The 19,194-nt window shown below is 59.3% G+C and overlaps 1 protein-coding gene across 2 annotated transcripts in view; it reads right to left on the reverse strand.

Moving 5' to 3' along the window:
- The window catches only part of SCN4A (sodium voltage-gated channel alpha subunit 4), a 43,690-nt gene extending 24,748 nt beyond the window's left edge, over nt 1-18,942 (reverse strand). Inside the window, exons 1-12 of one of the 2 annotated variants that reach the window (XM_071728276.1) lie at nt 18,431-18,942; nt 10,252-10,550; nt 9,837-9,964; nt 8,847-8,927; nt 7,910-8,038; nt 7,682-7,773; nt 5,760-6,092; nt 4,300-4,363; nt 3,227-3,368; nt 2,019-2,231; nt 718-873; nt 367-490 (exon numbers count right to left, since the gene is read on the reverse strand). In XM_071728276.1, coding sequence (XP_071584377.1) covers nt 367-490; nt 718-873; nt 2,019-2,231; nt 3,227-3,368; nt 4,300-4,363; nt 5,760-6,092; nt 7,682-7,773; nt 7,910-8,038; nt 8,847-8,927; nt 9,837-9,964; nt 10,252-10,515 — 1,726 coding nt within the window. In that variant the 5' untranslated portion in view covers nt 10,516-10,550; nt 18,431-18,942. Of the gene's footprint in view, nt 1-366; nt 491-717; nt 874-2,018; nt 2,232-3,226; nt 3,369-4,299; nt 4,364-5,759; nt 6,093-7,681; nt 7,774-7,909; nt 8,039-8,846; nt 8,928-9,836; nt 9,965-10,251; nt 10,551-16,361; nt 16,515-18,430 lie in introns of those variants that run through there. The other variant, XM_071728275.1, reaches the window with a different exon arrangement.
- Nucleotides 18,943-19,194: the final 252 nt, after the last annotated feature.

The following is a 19,194-nucleotide window of genomic DNA, read 5'->3' on the forward strand; positions in this document are numbered from 1 at the left end:
CAAGGGGTTTGGTGCCCAAGGAGAAGAGGGCTGAGGATCCTGTTATGGCTCTTGGGGACTTTTTGCTGAATTTGAGCCAGGAGCTCTTGGGAAGCCACTCAGCAGCCCTTGGGTGATTCTGGAAGCCACTCTACTCCACTCCAATCCCACCCATTTGCAAGAAATATCTTATTATTGCCTCCAAACATCATGAAAAACCAAACCTTGCTTGAACACCACGGAGCCCATGTGGAGAGCCCAGGCCCAGGGTCATCCCTGGGATGGGGCTGGAGATGTGGGGCAGCCCCCAGCACTGGTGTGTGTGGAGCCAAATCCCCCAGCACCCAGGAGTTGGGACCCCAGGGTCACACAGAGCCTGGCAGGTACCTTCCACAGCGTTGGACATGACACTGATGGCACTGCCCACCCTCTTCTCCAGGCCTGGCCCGTCTTGGTTGCCCACAGTGAGGTGGTTGAGGTCCAGTTTCTCTGGCTCGTTGCTGGGGTTGAACTGGAAGCAGAGGAGAGCCCGGGGATGGGTGCAGAGCACTGCAGGGTGCTGGGGGCACTTTCAGACACAGCAAGCAGGAAAGGTCTGGAGAGACCTCGGGGTGCCCCGTGGGGGCTGCAGGAGGGTTTGTGGGACCTGCCCCACAGCAAGCAGGACACAGACTGATCCTTCCCCCCGGGGTTATTTGGGGGGACACCCCCAGGGCAGAGCCTGAGCCCAGCACTTACCTCCAGCAGGGAGGCAGAGCGCTGCAGAACCACCTTGGGCACCACCTGCCCGTTGCAATCCTTCCCCTTCTCCTGCTCACTGCTCAGCTCCGAATCCTCCTCCTTCCCGGCCAGGCTGCTGGGCACTGAGCCACTGCTGGAACAACGCTCCTGCAACTGCAGCAGAAATCATCCCCATCCCCTGGGCACAGCCCCCTGCACCCCCCAGAACAGCCCCGGGGATGGAGGGGGAAAAGGGAGCCCCAGGACCTGGGACAAGGGATGTGGGGACCCCAAAGTTTGCTGCTGCAGGAGCTGAGGGGCAAACTCTGAGCTTCCTGTGCAACCAGGAGGGAGAAATCCTTTGTTGTGAGGGTGCTGAGCCCCTGGGTGCCCAGGTTGCCCCCAGAAGCTGTGGCTGCCCCATCCCTGGCAGTGTTGAAGGTTGGATGGGGCTTGGAGCCCCCTGGGCTGGTGGGAGGTGTCCCTGCCCATGGCAGGGGGGGCACTGGGGGGGCTTTGAGGTCCCTTCCAACCCAAACCAGTCTGGGATTGTACAGAAATGCTGGTTACAGATGGCAGAGGTCTGGGCAGTGCTATCAGACACCACAGAAGTGTTTGGCTGTGTTTTTACAGGTGCTTTTGCTGAACAGGGATTCCCAAGGGGCACAGAGGGGTGAAGGTGACACCCCAGGATGGCAATGGAGCAAAGAAGGGGTCACCAGGCAGCTCCAGACCCCACCAGTTTTGAGCCCAGCCTGGAGAAGGATCTGAGCAAACCCTCCAGAGCACCAGGGGGAATTTCTGCTGGGGACAGAGCCTGGGACCTCTGCCTCAGCTCCTGCCAGGACCCCCCTGGTTTGGGTCCAGGGTCCCCCCAGCCCTCTCTGCTCTTTCCAGGCTCGGCCAACACCCTGCAGCTTTCTGCTGCATTTTGACTTTGCAGCTTCCCTGTGGTCCCTGAGGGTTTTTTTGGTGACCTGGTGAGAGCCTGTCCGGGCAGCTCCTCTGACACCCTTCCTGCTCAAGGTATCTTCTTAGTTCTGGGGCCTTTTCCACCTCCTCCTCTGTGCTGCACCTCTCATCTGCCTCCCAGTGATGGACTCGGGATGTGGAAATTCAATTTTTTTTCAGCCTTCTTTTCCCCCACCTCAGGACAGGAGCTCAGCTTTCCAATTCATCCCCAATAGTTCCTCAATTCTCCTCTGTGCCTACTGTGAGCCTTCAATCCCTGGATTTCCCATAAATAGTGACCCCCCCCGCCCCCACCTCCCCTTCCCTCCCCTCCTCTCCTCATTTTGCCCTCCACCCTTTCCACCAACCAACTTCTCTTGCTCCTCTTGCTGCTTCTTCAGCTGCTCCAGGAGCTGCTGGAATTCCTCCTCCTTCTGCTGCTCCTCCAGCATCGTGGCATCGTTCTGCTCAGCGTAAGCCATGGCCACCACGGCCAGGATGAGGTTGATGAGGTAGAAGGAGCCCAGGAAGATCACCACCACGAAGAAGATCATGTATGTTTTCCCTGCTGAACGCAGGGTCTGCGGGGAGAGGAGGCAGGGGCTGGGACCACGGGGCTGTGGGGATGCCCCAACCCAAAGCCTCACACCACAACCCCTCCTGTGCCTGGCAGTGAGAAAATATTTTGCTTCCACCTCCCCCCAGGGCTGGTGGTTGCCCTGTGGCTGCCCGTGGCACTGGGGTGGGAGTGCTGTGAAATGAGATGGGCGGGGGGCTCAGCAGACCCTGGCAAGCTGCTCCCCTCTCTCTGGTAGCCCAGGGGCCAGGAGGGGGTGTGGAGATGGGGCTGATGTTTGGTCGCTGGCTCTGCAGGGACAGGGACTGATGCCCCTCAGCTCCCAACTCCCCGGAGCCAGGAGTGGGGTTTTTCTTTTTTTTTTTTTTTTTACGGAGAGGGTGATCAGACACTGGAATGGGCTGCCCGGTGAGGTGGTGGATTCTTCATCCCTAGAGACATTTAAAAAGAGCCTGGATGTGGCACTCAGTGCCATGGTCTAGCAACCGCACCGGTGGGTCAAGGGTTGGACTTGATGATCTCTGAGGTCCCTTCCAACCCAGCCAATTCTATGGTTCTATGATTCTAACTCCAGACCCAGGCACCAGCACTCGTGTAGACACAGAGCTGGGTTTATCCACCCAGGAGCAGCTGGGATTCCATGGGCTTGGAAACATCTGCCCAGAGGATGACTCAGTCCAGGGCACAAGTGGCCTGGACTTTCCCCCTCACCCCCCTCCTTTAGCTCATCCAGAGATGGAGAAAATATTCCCAGAACTCCCTGATTCCCATGGCACAGCTGCCAGCACTGCTGAAACCCCCCCCTCCTTCCCATCTGGGCTTTATCCTGGGAAATACCAGGATGGAAAGTGGGATGGAACCATCCCTGCAGACCCTGGTCAGATCCATAAACCACGGGACAAAGTCCCCCAGGTTTCCAGCCAAGGGACTTTTTCAACCCACCCCAGAAACACCGAAAGGAGAGGAGGGTTTGGGGGAGGATAAACATGGGGTTCCTACCAGCTGGAAAAGGTTCTCCCAAAAATCCTGGGTCATGAGGCGGAAGAGGGCCAGGAAAGCCCAGCTGAAGGTGTCGTAGCTGGTGTAGCCATAGTTGGGGTTCCTCCCTGCCTTCATGCACGTGTACCCCTCGGGACACTTCCTACCAAAGGAGGCAGCTGCTGTGAGACCCTGGCATGGCCCCCAGACCCCCCCAGCCCACCAAAAACCTTCAGCAGAACCTTCCCCCCCCCACCCTGGATGATGCAGTCGGGATGCCCAGACCAGTGTCCTCCCAGTTGGATGCTGTCAGGAAATCCATGCCCACAGCTGGAGCCCCAGGGTGTCCCCAGAAGCTGTGGCTGCCCCATCCCTGGCACTGCTGAAGGTTGGATGGGGGGGCCTGGGGGGGTTGGTTTTTTTTTACCCCTTCTTGCTCTCCGGGAGCTGAGGCCATGGCCAAGCCCCGGCCCTTTGCTGCATGGGGTTCAGTGGTGGAGCAGGAAAGGATTTTGGGGTGATGTGAGGGACCCCAGAGCCAGGACACAGCCCCTGTCCCCTTCCAACCCCTCTGGGACACCCAGAAAAACTGCAGCTGAGCCCCCCCTCATCTGGGGAACCTGGAGCCCTCAGGAGAAAGGAGATTTCCAGGGTTTCCAAGGGATGGGATGAAGGGGAAGGGTTTGCAGCTGGGAGAGGGGAGATGGAGAGGAGATCTTGGGCAGGGAGGGAGGAAAGGAGGGAGAAATTGTTTGGGGTGAGGGTGCTGAGCCCCTGGGTGCCCAGGTTGCCCCCAGAAGCTGTGGCTGCCCCATCCCTGGCAGTGTTGAAGGTTGGATGGGGCTTGGAGCCCCCTGGGCTGGTGGGAGGTGTCCCTGCCCATGGCAGGGGTGGCACTGGGGGGGCTTTGAGGTCCCTTCCAACCCAAACCAGTCTGGGATTCTCTGATCCATTGGGGTTCCAGGACCATTCACCACATTCCCAGCCACAATCCCATCCCATCCCACATGGTCCCACAGGCTGCCTTGGCCACCTTGTCCCTTCCCAGGGAGCCAGGGGGGGACATGGGGAACACCAGGATGAGCTGCACTCACCCAGCATCACTGCTGTTCCCACAGAGCAGAGCATCCAGGGCTCCCTCCAGAAAGTAGAAGTTGGCTTTGCAGTTGGGGAAAGAGCAAGACATTATAAAAACAAAAATAAATACGCATAAACATTAATTTGGCAGCTCCTGGAAACATTAACCTTGGCAGCTCCTGGAAATTCCCTGGATCCCAGCTCTGGGCACTGGGTTATCTCCTCTCTGCTGACCTTGCTGTTGGCACTGGACCACTTGGCAGTGACTGGTACTGGTGGCACTGGTCACCCACCCATCCCCATGGCCAGCTCTGGACCCAGCCCTGTTGGCCAGGGTGCTGGTGGGTGCTCAGAGGCCCAGGGCTGGGCTGGTTTGCTGGGAAAACCTCCAAAGAGCAGAACAGTCCCAGGGAGAACTGTGTGGGAATCCCAAAAAACCCCCAGGAAATTATTTCATGCTGCTCCATGGCCATGGGCACCCTCCAGGCCCATCCTGGTGGGGAACCCAAACCTCTGCTGGTCTGAGCTGCACCAGGGTAGGTTTAGACTGGACAGAAGGAATCAGTTTTTCACAGAAGGAGTGGTCAGACACTGGGATGGGCTGCCCAGGGGGGTGGGGGGGTCACCAGCCCTGGATGGTTTGGATGTGGTGTTGGGGGATGTGGTTTAGGGGAGAACTTTGTGGAGTAGGAATGATGGTTGGACTCAGGGATCCCAAGGGTCTTTTCCAACCTGAAAGAGTCAAGGATTCTGTGACCTCTGCCCAGTGCCCTAAATGAGACCCGAGATGAGAAACATCCCTGTGGAGCATCCCATTACTGGGTGGATTTCCTGAGATTTTTTTACATTTTCATGGAGTTAAAAATACCTCAAACCAAAAACCCACCACAGTTTTTTGGGGCCAAACTTGTTTCAAAGAAGTGGTGGGAAAGCACATTTGGAGATGTGTCCAAGGAGCTGTGCTTGGTGCCACCTCCCCCCCCTTCCCTCCTGTTGGCTCTCGGGGTGTTTGTACCCAACAGAGGTTTTGGGAAGGACCCAGCTCTGATCCAGCAGTTGAAGAGGGTGAAGTGGGTCCTGCCTGCACCCTTCCCTCTGGTTTTCTACCTCAAGTCCCATCTGCTCCTGGAGGCTTTGGTGTCCCTGCTCTGAGCAGCCAGAGGGAGCCTGGTGGGGAGGTTGTGCCCTGACTGACAACTGGGAGGGATGGGGGCACTGGTTTGTCCAGCCCTTCCCATGGGGACAATTTTCTGGAGGAATTCAGCTTGGCCTGGAGGACCATCTTTTCCCTGGCAAGGAGAATTCCTTCTCATCTGCCCATCCAGTGAGCACACACAACCCCTCCTACACCAGCTGCTGACATCTCCCTGCAAAGCCCCCTGGCAAGAAGATCCACGCCTGGCACAGAGCAAGAGAGGAAACCAAGGAACAAACCCAGGTGGTGGCCAAGTGGAGATGGGGACTCACAAGACTTTACCTTCATCGTTGATGTAGGCCTCAAAATCAAAGGTGAAATTGGTGGTGAAATTGGAGGTGAAGTTGGTGGTGAAGTTGGTGGCGAAGCTGTCGGTGAAGCTGTCGGTGAAGTTGCCGTAGAGCGTTGCGTTGGCCAAGACTTCATCCTCCATCCCAAAGTCCCCCAGGAAGGTGTCGTTGGGGGGAGGCCACCTCACACACTTCTGCCGGAGGTTCCCCATGAAGAGCTGGAGCCCAATCAGGGCAAACACACTCAGGCAGAAGACGGTGAGGATCATGACATCCGAGAGCTTCTTCACCGACTGGATCAGAGCCCCAACGATCGTCTTCAGACCTGGGGGGAGGTGTCACTCCTGAGCTAATTGTCCCTTTGCTAATTGTGGATGAGATGCTGTGGCTTTCCCAAAAGGTGCTGGATCTGCTGGGCACGTGTCACCGAGCTGTCCCCGTGGACCCCCAGCTCTGTGCCCCCTGGTGCGTCCCTGTTCCTCCTCTGTCCCCTTCCCCCAAAACTCTCACCCTTGGACCAACACCACCAAAGCTTCCACATCCCAACCGTGACCTGGGTACCAAAGCCCACCCCAGCCTGGCAACCAGCAGTTCCTCTTGGCTTTACATTTTCTCCAAGTGCCCCAGTCTGGCCTTTTTTGGCCCAAAGCACTGGAGTTGGTCCCTTTGCTGTGACACAAGGACAAGCTCTTTGCCAGCCCAGCTGGAAGGTGCTGAGCACCACTCTCAGCTCCAGAAAAGCCCCTGTGGTCCAACACCCCCACATGCTGCTACCCCTTGGGTGGTCAGAAGCCCATCCCTGCCTGATGGACAAACCCCAACGTGTCCAGGTGAAGGTGACAAAGTGACATCTGCAGTAAGCATCAGGATTAACTCATCCCTCCCTCCCAGCACCTCCATCTCCTCCTCCACAGAGGAGCCAGACCCTTGGTGGGCTTTTGACATGAAGATGCCATTCTCCTCACTGGATGCTGGGTGATGCTGGGACAGCCCGAGCTGGAGCTCTGAAGCTGCTCTGAGCACTGAGCTCCCTTGGCTGGAGGCATTTCTCCAGACACACAACTTCCAGACCTTTCATCTTCCTACTTTCCCCCACTTCCCATGTTATTTGGGCAAACTCCTGCTCTCCAGGGGCTGCTCTGTGTCGGGCAGCTGCTGAGGGCAGTTGTGCTAAAGAAGTTTATTTTTGCAGCAGCTGGTGCTGCAGACCCCCTTGGGGGAATTTCATTCCAGAAAGCAGCAGTTTATGTTTTGCCAGATGTGATTTTTAACCTGTTTGATGGAGGCAAAACCCCCATCTAGCTCTGAACCCTGAAGGTCTGGAAACTTCAGGGCCACCAGAATTCACTCCCCACGAGAACTCCTCCTTTGCTGTTCCATCTCCTGCCTCTCCAAGGGGTCTGACCTCCCATTTCTCTGAGCTTGCACCAGGTGGTACCACAGCACGGGGCTGAAATGGTACCAAATTCTGGGAAGAGGCATCAGAGGGGTTGGGTTACCTGCTCCTAACACCCAGGCTGGATGTTTGGAGGGAGGCTGAACACTCACCCTGGGGCTCTTGCACGAATCCCCAGGAAATATCTCAACCCCAGCAGAGGAGGAGTCAGCACTGGGGACAAAATGGACCTCATGGCTCCAAGGACCAAGAGCCCATAAACACCATGTGAGCACAAGCCCATCCAAGGCATCTCCAAGAGGTCCTAAAACCCCCACAGTTGGCTCACCAGGGGCTTTCCTTGGCCAAAAACCCAAGTGAGTGCAGCTGATGTCAAACCAGCAGGACCTGGCCCAAAAGCTGAGTTCTGTGGGAAACTGTTTCTAGGTACCAAACATTTTTCCTCTGTTTTCTTTTAGAGCTGTCGAGGAATTGCTGCAAACGGTGGGAAAAGCTGAGAGCCCTTCTCCAAGTCCCACCTGGGATCACAGTGATGGTTTTCAAGGCACGGAGGACTCGGAAGGTCCGGAGAGCAGAGATGTTCCCCAGGTCCACAAACTCCGTAATGTAACTGCAGGAGAGGAGAGGAAAGGGCTTCAAGGGCTCTGCCAAGCACCCACCCCCCAGATCCTGAGCCCTCCTCCTCCTCAGGGTGCCCGTGCCTCAGGGTGCACCCCCTGTCCCCCCCTCCATCCCCCCAAACTCACGCCATGGAGATGACCATGAAGTCCAACCAGTTCCATGGATCCCGGAGGAATGTGAAGTCATCGATGCAGAAACCCCTGGACAGGATCTTGATGAGGGACTCGAAGGTGTAGATCCCAGTGAAGGCGTATCTGGAATGGGAATGGTGACTCAGGGGATGCTCCCCTGGGCCCAAGGGACAGTCAGGAGGGGGCTGTGTCCCCCTCTGCCACTGGGACCATCCTGAGGAGCTGGGTCTGGGGGCTCCTGGGGGGCTGATGGGTTGGGGGGGTGCTTCAATTTCCACCTCACCTCATACAGGGAGTTGGGGCATCCCGAGGGACCTTTGGTGATTGTTCTGCAACACCTCTGACCCCCCCTGATCCCAGAATCACAGAGTGTCAGGGGCTGGAAGGGAACTCTGAAGATCATTGAGTCCAACTCCCTTTCAGAGCAGGACCAAACCTAGGGCAGGTCACTCAGAAATGCACCCAGACAGGGCTTGAAGTCCTCCAGAGGAGGTGACACAACCTCTCTGGGGACCCTGTGACCCTGACAGTAAAGAAATTCTTCCTCCTGTTGAGGTGGAACGTCCTGATTCTCCAACATTGTGCAGAACCATGGCAGAAAATGCTGGATTTCACCTTGGGCTTTTTGTCCATCATCCCGGGACAGTTGGATCTGCCCAGCCTGACCAGTGCCAACCCAACCTGCCCCGTGCTGCTCTCCTGCCACAGGGACCCCCCCAGATCTCAGGCAGCTCTAAACCATTCCCAGCCTTCCCATGCCTAACGCAGAGGGTGGGAATTTCTGAGATCAAGAGGGCCCCTGGTGTGTCCCAGGGACACCTCTCCTCCTCTGAAGGGAGGGACCCAAGGGACCTCTCCCTGTCCTGAGGGTGTCCAAGCTGGGATGGTCCCTCTGGCTGGGGGAGGTCATGGATGGGAGGCAGGGACTTACTCCACGTTCTTGGACCACGGCGGGGGGTTGCTCATGGTCATGAACACACAGTTGGTTAAAATCGTGACCATGATGAACATGCTGAATAATTTACAACCTGGTCAAGGAGAAACGTTGCAGCCCTTGCCCAGACCCCCCCCTCACACGGGTATGAACCTAACTCCTCCCTCACTACATTGCTACTCCTCCTGTCCTGGCTCCCACCCTGGTCCCATCCCTGACCTGCTCCTGCAGCTCTCCCAGCCCAGCCCTGTGCTCACACTTTCTCATCCCCACCCCAACCCCTTTGCATGGTCCTGGTCCCCCCCAGACTCCCTTCTGCTCCCCATCTCCATGGTGGTGGCTCTGCTCCCTGCTTCTCCCTCTGCTCCTTCCTCCCCATCACCCCAGGACGTGGCTCTCCCCTCTTCTCTGATGCCTCTGCCACCAACCTCCCCTATTCCCCCCCTGTCTCCTGGCCACCAGCCCCTGTGCCACCAGAGCTCTGATGGGATCACTTCCCACCCATCCTATTGTCCTTCTTGGGGTCCTTTCCTGGCTTTTCACCTCTGCTTGTCCCACACCAGCAGCCCCAGCACTGCCCAAGTTGCCTCCTACCCTGCACCCCAACGTCCTGGTTCTTCTGCCTTCCCTCTCCCGACCTCCCCACTGCAGCCACTTCCCAGATGGGACAGGCTCCCCTCACCCCAAACCTTTCCCAGACCTCAGAGACCTTGAGCCTCTTCCTTGGAACCTTCACCCTCCTTCCCTTCCCCAACCAAACTCATTCCTCCCTTCTCCAACCAGAGCTGAGCTCTTGGTGCCACGAGGTGCCTGGAGCCTCCGAGCCCTCGGGAGGGAACCAAAGCACTGGGGTGGTCCTGGCCGTGGTGACAACCACGAGGAGGAGGAGGTCTGAACCCACCCCGTCTGAAATGTTTCCCTCTCCCAGGGCTGTTTGCATCCTGAGCATCAGGGCTCGAGCTGGCCCTGGAGCAGCAGCCCCGGGACCAAGGATATGAATGGATCAGCACTTTGATGGCTCCTCTGCGGATGGGGTGGAAGGGGCCCAGGAGGTAGAGGGCAGGGGTGGCCGAGAAGCGGAAGATGGCTTTGCCTTTGTTGAGGACTATGAAGGTCTGTGGAGAAAAGAGAGGAGGGAGAGGGATCAGCACCCCCAGCAACACCCACGGGTCAAGTGCTGCCCCGAGAGGTGAGACCCCGACGGGTGCTTTGGGTCCCCAAAGGTTTGGGACTGCTGAGCTTGGGATGCTCTGCTCGGGAGAAGCCAGCACAGCAGTCTGGGGTGTGGATCACCTCTGGAGCAGCTCTGGGCATGGTGGAGAGAGGAGGGGATCCACGTTGGGTCATTCCCACGGGACCCACAGGTGACACCGGCTGTCCCCGGGCTGAGCTCTCCCCTCACCTTCTTATCCTTGTAGAAAGGGTCCAGGTCCTCCAGGGGTGTCCCGACAAGCTCGGGCGGTGGGTCACCATAGATGAGGGGCAGGTTCTTGCCAGCTTCCAGGTCGGAGCTGGGTTTGATCTCCTCCTCCTCGGGCAGCTCCAGCTGCTGCCGTTTGATGCGCAGCGCGGCAGCCTCGGCCGCTCGCTGCTCGATGGCGCTCAGCGAGGCGGGGGTGAAGGGACGGAGGCACTCGGGGCCCGGGAGCTGGGGCAGGGGGCCCATCCTCTCATTCTGCTTCCAGCCCACACGAGCCCTGCCTGGGGGGGAGAAAGGGGAGAGGAGATCCGGCCCTGGAGCTGGGGATATCTGGGGATGTTTGCAGCCAAGGGGGAAGCCTGGGAATGGCAGAACCTCGGGAAGGGGGTGGGAAGGGGTTGGTTGGGGATGAAAGGAGGGAGGGAGGAAAGTCAGGGGGGTCTGGGGTCTTCTCCAAGGCAATGGGGAGAGGAGGAGAGGACACGGCCTGAAGGGGAGGTTGGAGATGGGTGTTCAGACCATGGATGGGAAGCGTTGGAGTCAGTGTCCCTGGAGGCTTCAAGGAGAGGTTGGATGTGACACTTGGTGCCATGGGCTGGACAATGTGGTGGGGTTAGGGCATAGAAAAAGCCCTTTAGGATCCTGGAGTCCAAGCCTTCCCCCATCCCTGCCAAGGCCACCCCTGCCCCATGTCCCTCATCCCCACATCTCCAGGGCTCTGAAACCCCTCCAGGGATGATGGGGACTCCAGCCCTGCCCTGGGCAGCCTGGGCCAGGCCCTGACAACCCTTTCCAGGGAGAAATTGTCCTCAAGCTCCAACCTAAACCTCCCCTGGCACAAAACTTGAGGCGTTTCCTCTTCTCCTGGATTCTCTGAGGACCCCCAGTTGGTCCAAGCTGCCTCAGTTTCCCTGGCAGCAGGGTCCTGCAGAGCTGTCAGGACATCTCACTGCCCATGGCAGAGCTCTGCACCCATCAGCAGCACCCAGGGCTTGGGGTGCTTCCCCCAGATCCTCCTGCTGCCCCTGTCCCCACCCAGGGTGGCCGTGTCTCCAGCTGCCACCAGGGATCAGGGTCAGGTTTCTGCAGCCCCATGACTCTGCTCATTCCTGCCCTGGCACCCACTCCACTTCCAGGCCCCATCTCCTCTGGAACCCCCAGGGATCCTCTGGAGCTGCTGCCGGAGCAGCCGGGGCCGTGGGGAGATGCTGGGCTTGGCAGAACTGCCAAGGGTGGGCTGGGGTGGGGGGATCCTCCAAGGGGATCCTGCCCTGGGCATGGGAATGCCTTGAGGGGTTTTTTGGGGACTTCTGCAGGAGCTGCTCCTGCTTTGTGGTCACCTGGAGGTGGTGGCATCACCCAAGGGAGCAGGGCTTAGGTCCAGGTCCAGCTCTGGAGCCATCAGCATCACTGCTCCCCCAAAAGAGGAGCCAAGGCCCAGGCTCTGGGGGGGGCTCAGCCCAGGACCCCCAGTTCCCACAGCAGTGTGTGGGGCAGGGACCTGGGTTCCAGCCCCCCCCAGCTTGGCCTGGGACCCCCCAGCACCCCCCCTGCTCTCCCAGGCACAGCACCCACTGGACACAACCCAGAGCAAAGCCCTGCACCTCCCAGAGGTAAAAACTGGGCACCAGGAGCTGCCCCCACCCCCAGCACCCCCAGCAGGACCTGGGACCCCCAGAGCCCCTTAGCAGTTTCCTGCCCCAGCCCCTTTCCAGCAGGAATTCCTGCAAACCTCCCCACAAAGCTCTGGTTTGGGATTTCCTGAGCTGCCTCCTCACAGTTTTCCCCCAGCTCAGGTGGATAAACTCTTTTTTTTGGTTGTTGTTTTTTCCACCCTGACCCCTCGCTTGCAGACAACACCTATGTTCAACACGAGTGAGCAACTCACCCCCTCCCAGTTCAACACCAGCTATCACCAGTAGGCAACTGGGAGCAGCTCAGGAGTCTTTACTTTGGTAGAAATTTGGTTTCCTCTGATATTTTTGCTACTCTGAGGCCACACAAAGCCCCCTGGAGTAAGAGGAGGGGTTTGGAAGCTACCAGAGATGCTGAGTGGGAGGTTCTGTCTAACCAAGCCAAAGGGAAGGGTGACAGGGACCTGTCTGAGAGCCACCTCACCCAGAGCTGGCACTTCAGCCCTGCACAGAAAACCTCCCGTGGGCTGGGGAGGAGGGGGAAGATGTTTCTGCACCACTGTGTGCAGAGATGGGGGGCTGGGGGGGTCTGTCCCCATCCTGCTCAGCCCAGGACAGGGCACAGGCAGAGTCCCCAGGCTGCTCACCCCATGGAGATGCTTTAATCCCCCTCAACCCACAGGGCTGGGTTACCCACGACCATCACGAGTGGGGTGTCCCAGGACATGGTGCTCCTGAGAGGTCTCAGCTCTGTGGGTCCCCAGGAGGCAGCAATGGGGCCCTCTGAGGGACAGGGACCATCCTGAGGACCCAGCTGCAATCCTGCCCTCCAGATCCAGCATCTCCACAGGAAAAACTCTGGGAAGTATCCACAGCCCCAGAAGAGAGAGCTGTGGTCACAGGTTTGGGACAGAAAACATCCTGGGTGCTCAGAGCAACCCAAATCAGCATCACCCCCAAACCAGAGCAGAGCTGGGGGTGCTCAGCTGAGTGCCCAGAACAGCTGGAAACCCCCCCAAGGGGGGTTGGTCTGGACACCAAGGGACACCAAGGGACACCAGGGACACCAGGGATACCAAGGGACACCAAGGGATACCAAGGGACAGCAGGGACACCAAGGGACACCAAGGGACATCAGGGATACCAAGGGACACCAGGGACACCAAGGGACACCAGGGACACCAAGGGACACCAAGGGACATCAGGGATACCAAGGGACACCAGGGACACCAAGGGACACCAAGGGACACCGGGGATACCAAGGGACACCAGGGACACCAAGGGACACCAAGGGATACCAAGGGACAGCAGGGACACCAAGGGACACCAAGGGATACCAAGGGACACCAGGGACACCAAGGGACACCAAGGGATACCAAGGGACACCAGGGACACCAGGGACACCAAGGGACACCAAGGGACATCAGGGATACCAAGGGACACTGAGGGACACCAAGGGACACCAAGGGACACCAAGGGACACCAGGGACACTGAGGGACACCAAGGGACACCAGGGATACCAAGGGACACCAAGGGATACCAAGGGACACCAGGGACACCGAGGGACACCAGGGACACCAAGGGATACCAAGGGACACCAAGGGACACCAAGGGACACCAGGGACACCAGAAGAGCCCAGAGCTGTCCTGTGTTCCCACTACGGGAAATTGACACCAGGTAGGGGAGCTCAGGAGCTCTGCCAAGCAGCCCCTGCAGGTCCCACAGCCCAAACCCAGCACTGCAGGCAGAAGCAGAAGGGGGAGGGGGGGGGATGTTCAGCACCTGCTGAGGTCTCTGACAATCAAAGAGACTTTTTGGTCAGAAAAGAGCTTGGAGCCTTCCCCCATCCCTGCCCAGGCCACCCCTGCCCCATGTCCCTCATCCCCACATCTCCAGGGTCTGAAACCCCTCCAGGGATGATGGGGACTCCAGCCCTGCCCTGGGCAGCCTGGGCCAGGCCCTGACAACCCTTTCCAGGGAGAAATTGTCCCCAAGCTCCAACCTAAACCTCCCTGGCACAACTTGAGGCTGTTTCCTCTGTTTCTGTCTATTGGTCACTGCCTGTGCTGTGCAGACCAAAAGGAGATCCCCAGGCACAATCCTGTCACAGTCTCAGCTCACTGCCTGCACCCCAAACCCTCCCAGGACACCCCAATTCCAGCCCAAGCAGCAGCTGGAGGCTTCCTGCTCCCAGGAGAGCTCAGCCCTCTCCATCCCCCTCTCACATATCCCCATGAGGACCCCTGGGTGGGGCAGGATGGTACGAACAGAGCTGGGACTGGTGCTGGGCTGGGACAGGAGCCACAGTCTGGAGATGGAATCTGGTGAACATGGAGCCCTGGGCTGCTGCAAACACCTCCCACCCTTCCCTCCATCCATCCCTCCATCCCTCCATCCATCCATCCATCCATCCATCCATCCATCCATCCATCCATCCATCCCTCCTTCTGTGCCTCCATTCATCCACCCATCCCTTTACCCATCCATCCCTCCATCCCTGTGGAGCCAACTTCCTCATCCAGGAGGATCCCTCTCCCAGTGCACACGTTCAATAGGTTTTCAGTCATCAGCCCCAGAAGTCCTGGCAGACCTGGGTTGGGTTCAAACCCAGCCTGAGGACAGGGACACTGGGTGTGCTCAGGACAGAATTTCTGTGTCCGTGGAGCACAGGGAGCTTCTTGGGGCTGATTAAACCAGAGCCTGATCCCCTCTGCACTCTGTGTGCAGAACCCCCCCTGTTCTGAGCTTCACCCCAGAGTGTGAGCAGCAGGGCCAGGGAGGGGATTGTCCCCATCTGGGGTAAAGCTGTGTCCAGCCCTGGGGTCCCCATCAGCAGAAGGACACGGAGCTGCTGGAGCCATTCCAGAGGAGGCCCTGGAGCTGCTGGGAGGGCTGGAGCAGCTCTGGAGCCAGGGGGAGAGAGTTGGGGGTGTTGAGGCTGGAGAAGAGAAGTATCCCATGGGGAGACCTTAGAGCACCTTCCAGTGCCTGAAGGGGCTCCAGGAAAGCTGGGGAGGGACTTGGGACAAGGGCCTGGAGGGATGGGATGAGGGGGAAGGGTTTGCAGCTGGGAGAGGGGAGATGGAGAGGAGATCTTGGGCAGGGAGGGAGGGAGGGAGAAATTGTTTGGGGTGAGGGTGCTGAGCCCCTGGGTGCCCAGGTTGCCCCCAGAAGCTGTGGCTGCCCCATCCCTGGCAGTGTTGAAGGTTGGATGGGGCTTGGAGCACCCTGGGCTGGTGGGAGGTGTCCCTGCCCATGGCAGGGGGGGCACTGGGGGGGCTTTGAGGTCCCTTCCAACCCAAACCAGTCCCCATCCCATTCCTAGGGCCATTTTTTTGTGGTTGTTGCCTGGAGGTGCCTGGGGTCCCAGTTCCCCTGTGCCTGTTTATTCTCAGCCCCACCAAGGGGACCTCGAGGTGTTTGACCGTGGGGGTGGCAGCACGGGCTGGAAGCTGTGAAGTCCTCAGATACTCTCCTGGGCCACAGATGGAAATAGGAGGTTGCAACATCCTGCAGCAACGCACTAACCCTCTGCTGCCTGGAGCTGGGGACATCGCCCCCATCCCCACCTCCTTCCCATCCCCCTCTCCCTCCTGCCCCTCCTGGAAGGGAGAACTGGAAAAGCTGGAAAGGGGGCTCCAGGGACATTGGCTGCTTGGGTTTAATTACTGGGGGGTCGTGAGGGGGGGTGGGGTTTTTTGTTTTTTAAGAAGGTGGGGTTTGGGTGCAGTGGAGGCTCAGGCAGGCAGGGAAAGGTTAAAGCAGGACCCTGACCCTGCCCTAGGGTGACAGCCAAGCTCCTGCTTGGCCAGGATCTGAGCTCAGAGTGGAAGGCAAGGAGGGGGAAGGAAGGTGGCAGGGGGGCTGTAAGGACCTGCTGCCCCCCATGGGATCCCCTGCACTTGGGAACATGGGGGGGGTGGTGACAGAGCCACCCCCAGACACGAGGGATGCCAGGAGGGACATGGCCCCACCAGGTCCCATAGGGATGAGTGGGTCACACATGGCTGGAACTGGGAGCAGGTCCCAAGCCTGATGTTCCCTTGGGGTTTGCAGTACTGGGGTCCCTGCAGCATCTCAGGGGGGGCGGTGTCCATTTTCCAGCCTCTGTACCCCAATACCCCATCCCAGGAGCAACAGGGGCACCTGCAGCCATCCCAGCCCTCCCCGTGCCCAGCTCTGGGTGCTCAGCACACCCCTCAGCTCCTGCTCTCTGGCTCCCCAAGGGTTTCATTCAAATGGGATCTGGAGGAGGGGGACATCAAGAGGAGATGTTCCCAAGGGCTGTAAAAATAACCAAGGAGGGAGGGAGCTGGACAGACAGGGACAGGGGCTGAGCACCCTGCCCGGCATCTCCAGAGCTGAGCTGGGATCTTTGCCCTCAAAACCCCCCCAAAGCACCCACCACCTTCTCCTCTTCCCCCCGTTCATATAAATAACCTCCAATGAGTCCAACCTGTTAGGAACAGGAATGATGCTGGATGCCTCCTCATCCCCCACAGCCGCTCGGTCTCCTACCCCAGAATCCAGCAAACTGCCCCAAAGGAAGCCAGAGCCGCCCAAGCAGCTCCACGGGGTCCTTTTGTCCTGAAAAACCCTCCCCAGATGCTTGTGCACACACTGGGAAAATGCAAAACTCTATTTAAATATTAGCACAGCCAAGTCAAGGGCAGGACTTGGTGGTTTTTTAACCAGACCCTGCAAATAGGCCCTTTCCTCCCCAAACTGAACATCAGGCACGTTCCTAGGAACAGCCCCAGGAGGCAGCTCCAGCACCCACACCACCAATCCCTCAGCTTCATGGGCAGGATGTGTCCTCTGCAATGGTCCTGACTGGGGTGTCCCAGTGTCCCCAGGGTCTTCTGGAGGTGCTGCCCCTCAGAGACAGCTGATGTTAAAGATATCTGCTGGAGACCCCCTGGGGTAAAGCTGTGTCCAGCCCTGGGGTCCCCATCAGCAGAAGGACACGGAGCTGCTGGAGCCATTCCAGAGGAGGCCCTGGAGCTGCTGGGAGGGCTGGAGCAGCTCTGGAGCCAGGGGGAGAGAGTTGGGGGTGTTGAGGCTGGAGAAGAGAAGGATCCCATGGGGAGACCTTAGAGCACCTTCCAGTGCCTGAAGGGGCTCCAGGAAAGCTGGGGAGGGACTTGGGACAAGGGCCTGGAGGGATGGGATGAGGGGGAAGGGTTTGCAGCTGGGAGAGGGGAGATGGAGAGGAGATCTTGGGCAGGGAGGGAGGGAGAAATTGTTTGGGGTGAGGGTGCTGAGCCCCTGGGTGCCCAGGTTGCCCCCAGAAGCTGTGGCTGCCCCATCCCTGGCAGTGTTGAAGGTTGGATGGGGCTTGGAGCCCCCTGGGCTGGTGGGAGGTGTCCCTGCCCATGGCAGGGGTGGCACTGGGGGGGCTTTGAGGTCCCTTCCAACCCAAACCAGTCTGGGATTCCAGGACTCTATGAAACCTTTTCCCAGGCTGTTTTGCTCCTCCCTGGGTCCCCATCAGCAGTTTCTGGGCAGGGTTGGATGCAAACTGCAGCACTGCAGGGTCAGAGGGATGGGAATGACCAGGCTGCCCCATTGCCTCTGAATAGACCCAAAAGTGACACTGGGGAGGGGACAGGAGGCCCCTGCACATGTGGCAAGAGCAGAGGGTGTCCCATGGCTGGGACAGAGCTGTGTGGGAGGATTCAACACCCCAAAAATGAGCCTAAGCCCCCCTGGCACTGCCTGTTCCTGTGTTGCCCATGGGGGATCCCAGCCCTGAATTCCACATTGGTCTCATCCTGCACCCCAAAGCCATTGGCTCTGCCTCTGCACCCCACAACCACCATGGGGAGGTCATGGCCTCCCAGCTCCACATCTCCTCATGACCTTTTTGGGCATGGCAGAGGGGTCCCACCTCCTCCTCCTGTCCCCATGGGGGCTCCTGGGGATCCCATTGGGGTCCCACCTCCTGCTGTCCCCATGGGGATCCCATTAGGGTCCCACCCCCTGCTCCTCCTGTCCCCATAGGGTCCCTCCCCACTCCCCCAGAGGGCTCTGTGGGGCCAGCCCCAGCTCAGCACCCTCAGACCTTTCCTGCAACCTTGGCCTGGCCAAGCTGAGGTTTATATTTAGCTCTCCAGGAGGAGAAGGCAGGAGAAAGGCAACTTGTGAGTTTGCACCCTGCCCGGAGCTCCCTCCCCCCAGCTGGGAAGGTCCCTCAGCCCCCGTGTCCCCCACCTCCCCCCTGTCCCCTCTCATCCCCACCGCGGCTCCGTGGCCACCGAGGGTCCGGTGGCTGCTGCCACCCCCGTCCCTCTGCCTTTGTGGGGACGTTTGCCCCCTGTCCCAGGCTGGGTGCCAGGCAGGGGGGGTCCGGTGGGTGCCTCCAGCCCTACCCAGCACCCATGGGACCCTGGGGGGTGCTCCGCTCCCCCGCCGAGCCCCTGCCACGGCTTGTGCCACGACAAAGCCAAACCCGGTGACATCCAAGCCCCTGCGGACCCTTCCCGGTGTCCTTGGCAGCGTCCCAGGGCTGAGCCGAGTACTCACTGTTGGGTGGAGAGGGCGAATTCCCACGGAGAGACCTTTTAGGGCCAGAATTCCCTTCTCCTGCGGCTCCTGGAGGCTTTGGCTCGGCGAGTGCCTGCTGGCAGAGCAGCTGCTGCCGCTGTCAGATGGTCAGGATGAAACCTGAGGACACGCAGGGTCCTTCAGGTAGCCCGGCTCCGGCTCAGCTGTGCCACTCGTGTGTCCCCCCCGCAGCGCCAATCACGGGGCTGCTGCCACCTCCAGACCCCGCACCGCACCCCGGGGGTCCCCTGACCACCCGCACCCCCCCCATCCCGCCACGGGTGGCACAGCTGGAGTGGGGACATCGGCCCCAGCTGTGTCCCAGATGTGGAGGTGGCTCCTGGGCTGGGGGGGGGGCACCCAGGGGACACGGGGAGGTGGGAGGAGGTGGGAAGGGACCCCGGGCAGCACCTCCCTGTCCCTGGGGTGCCAGCACCTCCTGTCCCTGTCCCTGGCCCTGTCCTAAGAGTGCCAGCACCTCCCTATCCCTGGAGTGCCATGCAATTGGAAAGGGCACGGGGACAACTGTGAGGGTGGGGGACACACAGACACAGATACAGACAGACACACACACACACACTCCTCACACACTCTCACACACACACACACTCACACTCACACACACACTCACACACACCATTTGGTGCCATCTCCCTGCCCATCCCTTTCCCACTGTTGTTCCCTCTGCTCAGCACCCAGCACCCATCCAGCTCCTCCTCCTGCAGCCCAGCACAGGGGGTTCT

The sequence above is a fragment of the Heliangelus exortis genome, chromosome 29 (assembly GCF_036169615.1).
Source record: "Heliangelus exortis chromosome 29, bHelExo1.hap1, whole genome shotgun sequence".
In the NCBI taxonomy this organism is placed as follows: domain Eukaryota; kingdom Metazoa; phylum Chordata; class Aves; order Apodiformes; family Trochilidae; genus Heliangelus; species Heliangelus exortis.